Source organism: Gigantopelta aegis, chromosome 2 (assembly GCF_016097555.1).
Source record: "Gigantopelta aegis isolate Gae_Host chromosome 2, Gae_host_genome, whole genome shotgun sequence".
NCBI lineage: Eukaryota > Metazoa > Mollusca > Gastropoda > Neomphalida > Peltospiridae > Gigantopelta > Gigantopelta aegis.
The window spans coordinates 8,477,948-8,485,447 of NC_054700.1; the positions used below are offsets into that span (position 1 = coordinate 8,477,948).

The 7,500-nt window shown below is 38.4% G+C and overlaps 1 protein-coding gene across 1 annotated transcript in view; it reads left to right on the forward strand.

The window, feature by feature from the left end:
* The window catches only part of LOC121380841 (retinal dehydrogenase 1-like), a 26,238-nt gene that overhangs the window by 7,691 nt on the left and 11,047 nt on the right, over positions 1–7,500 (forward strand). The window contains exons 5-8 of the mRNA XM_041509832.1: positions 2,394–2,455; positions 3,633–3,761; positions 4,280–4,393; positions 6,308–6,410. Coding sequence (XP_041365766.1) covers positions 2,394–2,455; positions 3,633–3,761; positions 4,280–4,393; positions 6,308–6,410 — 408 coding nt within the window. The remainder of the gene's footprint in view (positions 1–2,393; positions 2,456–3,632; positions 3,762–4,279; positions 4,394–6,307; positions 6,411–7,500) is intronic.

The following is a 7,500-nucleotide window of genomic DNA, read 5'->3' on the forward strand; positions in this document are numbered from 1 at the left end:
CCCATGAAGTGGTGACAGCAGGTTTCCACTCTCTGTGTGGTCCTTAACCATATGTCTGATGCACCGGCCTCGGTGGCGTCGTGGCAGGCCATCGGTCTACAGGCTGGTAGGTACTGGGTTCGGATCCCAGTCGAGGCATGGGATTTTTAATCGAGATACCGACTCCAAACCCTGAGTGAGTGCACCGCAAGGCTCAATGGGTAGGTGTAAACCACTTGCACCGACCAGTGATCCATAACTGCTTCAACAAAGGCCATGGTTTGTGCTGTCCTGCCTGTGGGAAGCGCAAATAAAAGATCCCTTGCTGCCTGTCATAAAAAGAGTAGCCTATGTGGCGACAGCGGGTTTCCTCTAAAAACAGTGTCAGAATTACCATATGTTTGACGTCCAATAGCCGATGATAAGATAAAAAATCAATGTGCTCTAGTGGCGTCATTAAATAAAACACACTTTACTTTTACTTTATATGTCTGATGCCATATAACCGTAATAAAATGTGTTGAGTGCGTCGTTAAATAAAACATTTCCTTTCTTCTAATTTTACTACATACATTTTACTTTATAATATGAGTTTTAATACATAGCATTGATTTTACTACGTACATTTTACTTTATAACATGGGTTTAATACATAGCATTAATTTTACCAAGTTAATTTTACTTCATAACAAGTTTTAATACATAGCATTGATTTTACTACGTACATTTTACTTTATAACACCGGCCTCGGTGGCGTCGTGGCAGGCCATCGGTCTACAGGCTGGTAGGTACTGGGTTCGGATCCCAGTCGAGGCATGGGATTTTTAATCGAGATACCGACTCCAAACCCTGAGTGAGTGCTCCGCAAGGCTCAATGGGTAGGTGTAAACCACTTGCACCGACCAGTGATCCATAACTGGTTCAACAAAGGCCATGGTTTGTGCTATCCTGCCTGTGGGAAGCGCAAATAAAAGATCCCTTGCTGCCTGTCGTAAAAAGAGTAGCCTATGTGGCGACAGCGGGTTTCCTCTAAAAACAGTGTCAGAATTACCATATGTTTGACGTCCAATAGCCGATGATAAGATAAAAAATCAATGTGCTCTAGTGGCGTCGTTAAATAAAACACACTTTACTTTTACTTTATATGTCTGATGCCATATAACCGTAATAAAATGTGTTGAGTGCGTCGTTAAATAAAACATTTCCTTTCTTCTAATTTTACTACATACAATTTACTTTATAATATGAGTTTTAATACATAGCATTGATTTTACTACGTACATTTTACTTTATAACATGGGTTTAATACATAGCATTAATTTTACCAAGTTAATTTTACTTCATAACAAGTTTTAATACATAGCATTGATTTTACTACGTACATTTTACTTTATAACACCGGCCTCGGTGGCGTCGTGGCAGGCCATCGGTCTACAGGCTGGTAGGTACTGGGTTCGGATCCCAGTCGAGGCATGGGATTTTTAATCGAGATACCGACTCCAAACCCTGAGTGAGTGCTCCGCAAGGCTCAATGGGTAGGTGTAAACCACTTGCACCGACCAGTGATCCATAACTGGTTCAACAAAGGCCATGGTTTGTGCTATCCTGCCTGTGGGAAGCGCAAATAAAAGATCCCTTGCTGCCTGTCGTAAAAAGAGTAGCCTATGTGGCGACAGCGGGTTTCCTCTAAAAACAGTGTCAGAATGACCATATGTTTGACGTCCAATAGCCGATGATAAGATAAAAAATCAATGTGCTCTAGCGGCGTCGTTAAATAAAACAAACTTTACTTTTTTACTTTATAACATGGGTTTAATACATAGCATTAATTTTACCAAGTTAATTTTACTTCATAACAAGTTTTAATACAGTGTAAATTTTATAATGTGAATTGTACTACATGACATGGGGTTTAATAATACATGACATTGATTGACTATATACATTTTACAATAAGATACTGGTTTTAATACATATTGTACATTTTACTATGTCCATGAATTTACTACAACAACTGTTTAAAGACCTAACCAACTCACATTGACTCCTTAAATAAATATCATAAGATGATGTAAGTATTATCTATATTCAAATGCACATATACTAGATGAAAAAGTAAAAATTTGTTTTGTTTAACGACACCACTAGAATACATTGATTTATTTTTCGGCTATTGGATGTCAAACATTTGGTAATTTTTACATATAGTCTTAGAGAGGACACCCGCTACATTTTTCCATTAGTAGCAATTTGGGATCTTTTATATGCACTATCCCACAGACAGGATAGCACATACCACGACCTTTGATATACCAGTCGTGGTGGACTGGCTGGAACTATACTAGATAAAAATCAAAACATAAGAACAATATTCTTTGTACATGTGTAACTTTACATTTCTCTCCTGTCTACAGATGGTGATTTTTTCTGCTATACCAGACATGAACCAGTTGGCATATGTGCAGCTATTATTCCAGTAAGTATACATTAGGACTGTAATCAGGTTTTGAAAAAAAAACAGTACCGAAATCATTACTGTATTATTACTGTAAACAGTTTTTGAAGAAAAGTACCAAATGTGATAATACCGGCCTCAGTGGCACAGTGGTTAAGCCATCAGACTACAGGCTGGTAGGTACAGGCTTCGCAGCCCGGAAACGGCTCCAACCCAGAAACTAACTATTGGAGTCCAAGAATATATGGTGTTATAATTTTTGTCTCAGAAACTTGTTAGAGAATAAGTTACCTTTGTGCCCCTCTTATGAAGGAAACGTTTGCGTTGTGACATCATTTGGAGTTCCATCATTTACAGGTTACGGCAAGCCCTATTTAGGACACCGCTGTACCATGATATTCTTGAAGGTATAAGAAACCAGCAATCTAATTAAAATTAGCTCCACTATTACATGTGGATCTAACAGCAGCCCGTTGGAGCTCATGTCCAGTTGACCTTTCATTTGACCAATCAAAACCTTACTTGCAAAATCATGCCAGTGATTTGAAAAAAATTTGAAAACATTTGGGATTATGCGGAGGGTATACGAAATGATTTGGGTGAATTACGAAGAATGCCGGAAACTAATTTCAATATAAAACTTTATATAAAATTAGTTTCAAGATGAAAACCCCCCAACTGTGATGGTATAGCCATACATTCTGTTTATACTAGTATACAATCCAGAGTTTATTACTGCACCTTTCCCCCTGCTTTTTAATGTTGAAATAGACCAACAAGTTCGCCTATTGCATAAATAGTCTCGCCTGATATTTTTAGAATTTGTATGCTCCCGAATAACGCTATAAACGGCGAAGTATAATTGGTTGATATTTGAATTGTTATTTACAGATGAAATGTCACCTGGACATGGGAGTCCACGCAATGCTGTTAGATCTACCATGGTACACCCAGTAGAGCTAATTTTAATCAGATTGCGTTTGCGTTCTTGCCCCTCCAACTTGCCTTGGTGCCCTTATTTTTGTTATTAAACCAAAAGCAACACTTACCGTGCACCCCCCTCCCCCCATTGAAATTCAACCCCTGTTATTTACAAAAAAACATTAGTTCTATAGTTCTGATGGGTTTTTCTCTTGTTTTTAATAAAGTTACCAATGTTTAGTATTTGCTATAATTTTGGCTTGTTTTTCCTTATCAGTGGAACTACCCAATTCCGATGTTCTCTTGGAAGTTTGCACCATGTCTCGCAAGTGGAAGTGTGATGATCATGAAACCTGCCGAGCAGACGCCTCTCACTGCCATTTATCTCGGTTCTCTTGTCAAGGAGGTAAGTTTAGTCCCATTCATTTATCTCGGTTCTCTTTTCAAGGACGTAAGTTTAGTTCCATCCATTTATCTCGGTTCTCTTGTCAAGGAGGTAAGTTTAGTCTCATCCATTTATCTTGGTTCTCTTGTCAAGGAGATAAATTTAGTCTATTTACCTTCATCAATTAAAGCAGGTACAGGTAAATGTATTCCATCCAATAAGTTATAAGTTTCAGGCTTTCTGCCAGACCTGGAAATAATGTTTTGGATGATGCCTGTCAAAATTACCTACATCAATAAAACTTGGGTTTTAGCAACATTTGTGAATGTTCATTTCACTACATGTATTTTTAAAAAAAAAATTAATTATTTAATTAAAATTAAATTTAATTGTTTTTCTTTAATTATTTCTTTATAAGTTTAAATATATTGTTTTTTACATCTATAGATACAACTATCAACAATACAGAATAGGTTTATGGTAGGTGAGACCTTTAATTCCACTTAATTCTTGTTTTTATTGTTGTTGTTTCTCTCCAGGCTGGTTTCCCACCAGGTGTCTTCAACGTTATCCCCGGTTACGGGCCGACTGCTGGCGCCGCGTTGTCAGCTCACCCGGAGATCAACAAGGTCGCATTCACAGGCTCCACAGAGGTCAGACTGGGTGTCTAAAAACTATTTTCTAATGAACACATCTTGAATTAGTAGATATTCTTTCTTTGGAAATAGGGGCAGAGCGTAGCACAGTGGTAAAGGTGTGGGATCGATCCATGTCGGTGGACCCATTGGGCTACCAAAGGCCGTGGTATGTGCTATCCTGGCTGTGGGATGGTACATATAAAAGATCCCTTGCTACTAATTGAAAAAAAAGGTAGCGGGTTTAAGACTAGATGTAAAAATTATCAAATGTTTGACATCCAAATGCCTATGATTAATAAAGTAATGTGCTCTAGTGGTGTCCTTAAACAAACAAACTTTAACTTTTCTTTGGAAATAAGAGGCAGTTTGAGAAAAGGCATTGGAGGCTATTTGTAAAGTGCATATGCCCAAAGGGGGAGGGGAGTTTGGGCTTTATGTATGAAGAATATGGGGGGAAGTTAGGTCTGCTGGCAGGGTACATATGCCAAAATTATTGATGTAAAATGCATTCATTCAAAGCTCCTAATTAAATGTAATGTATTTTTATACGACCATCTATGGGCTATATTATGGCATGGCATTGTCCGTCCGTCCATCCGTCTGTCTGTTAACTTTTTCTTGTGTGGACCATATCTTGCATATAGATGCATACAGGACCATCAAACCTCACATGTAGGAACAACTTGGGATGGTGATGTGTCACATACTTTTACTAGGTCATTGTGACCTACGTTTCACATTCTACTGCACATAACAGTAAATCCTTGTCCGGACCATTTCTTGCATACAGGACCATCAAACCTCACATGTAGGAACAACTTGGGATGGCGGTGTGTCGCGTTCTATTACTAGGTCACTGTGACCTACTTTTCACGCTCTACTGCACATAACAGTAAATCCTTATCCGGATCATATCTTGCATACAGATGCATACAAGACCATCAAACCTCACACGTAGGAACAATTTGGGATTGCGGTGAGCCACATTCTATTACTAGGTCACTGTGACCTACATTTCATGGTCTACTGCATATAACAGTAAATCCTTGTCCGGATCATATCTTGCATACAGAACCATCAAATCTCACATATATGAGCAACTTGGGATGGCGGTTGGTCCAAAACAAACTTCATTCATCACATTGCAAAAATTTCACATAATTTGAATTGAATCATACACGTAACATATTCATTAATATAGATATGGTTGTCCATCAAATTCCTGATGGGCGTATCATGTACCTCACCGGTAATTTGTTTACCATGGAAGATAGATGTATACCTGTACATCGGGGGTGGGGGGGGGGGGGGGGGAGTGAGGGGGTTATGATCAAACATACAAAAAGTGTTTTAGTTGGGAGGTGTGGGGGGGGGGGGGGTTAAAAAAATCCCAGATTTTATGTATACATACTTTATGGATGTATTTTCTGAGTGCAGTAAGTTTTAAAACTTTAAGTGTGAAATGTGGGTGGCAGTGGTGACGACAATAGATACTGAAAATCACAGCCAGCCGCATATTAATGAGAATTGATGAATCAGGCCACAGGTAAACTAACACTAATATTTGGTCTTTTTCTTCTAACAGGGAACACATTTTTCATAAGTAGGGAATTTACTACAAGTTATTCATTTCAAAGCCGATTGTTTTTAAATCACACACAAAAATAGCATTTTAAAATTCATTTCGAAAACACTTTTACTGTCCAACTTACGTCAAACCAAACTGAAATTATTTACAAAAATAATTTTTGTAGGAAGATGGGACAAACTGTAGATTATTTTCGTTTAATATTGACAATGAGTGTGTTCCTTCAGTAACAAAGAGCTTTTTTTTTTTTTTTTTTCTCCAGGTTGGTGGTTGGTATTCTTCTACTAGTTACAACTCTATAATACATAATTACAAAACATAAAATTTCTCTCTTGCCTCAGATTGGCCAGGTGATAATGGCATCTGCTGCAGGAAGCAACATAAAGAGAACCACACTGGAGCTTGGAGGAAAAAGTCCTAATATCATCTTCGCAGACGCAGACTGTAAGCTTGTTTGGTTCTTAATTTCCAGGGCAGTACCCTCGGGGAGGGGTGGGGGGTGGGGGGGGCAGTTGCCCCCCAAAGAATCTCACTTTTTTTTTCTTTCTTTTTTTTTACTCCAGAAAATAGCATACACATCTCAGGGTTTAATTTGTATAGTGTTTTATTTGTTTATAAATGTAGTGCCCCCCCTAGGATTTTGATCAGGGTACGGCCCTGATTTCAGAACTCTTGAGATGGGTGTAGGTGTGGGGGGGGGGGGGGGGGGGGGATCTAGCTCAGTAAGTAAAGCACTCAAAACATTTCAAAATTGCTGTAGGTAACAGATTCTGATGTTCAAGTCATGATTTTTAATACTGAAAAATGTTCCTAAATCATTAAATGATGAGCTATTTCTCGTTCCAGCCAGTGCTCTACATCTGGTGTAACAATGGCCATAGTATGTACTATCCTGTCTGTGGGATGATGAATACAAAAGATCCCTTGGAATGGTGGCAGTGGGATGTTTGTGACATGTTAATTGCATTGACAATGTTTTTGTGTCTGGGAAGCTATTTACAGCTGAAATATACATATAAATTTTGTGACATGAGGTTGGGCACCGACAAAGCCATTTGTATATGCATATATCTTTTCGCCAGTTTACAGTATATATATATATATATATATATATATATATTAATTTGACTTTCATTTAAGGCTTGACATCCAATAGCAGATGATTAATAAATCAATGTGCTCCAGTGGTGTTGTTAAACAAAACAAACTGTAAACTTCTTCATTCAGGGAAAGGGAGGAAACAGTGGCTACATGATAGCTGTAAACACTTGTCAGTCTCATTAATACACAGGGTTCGACAAATTCACTAGTCCTCTGTCCTGGCTAGCGAATATTTGGTCTGGGCTAGTGGAAATTATCACCTGTAGTACTATAATACATAGGCCACTAGCCAAAGCTGCTGTGAGGGCTAGTGACATTCTCAAACATTTATCAAACACTGTAATACATGTACATGCATTTAACTGTATTCATTAAAAATGATCAGCCTTGGTGGCGTTGTGGCAGGCCATCGGTCTACAGGCTGGTAGGTACT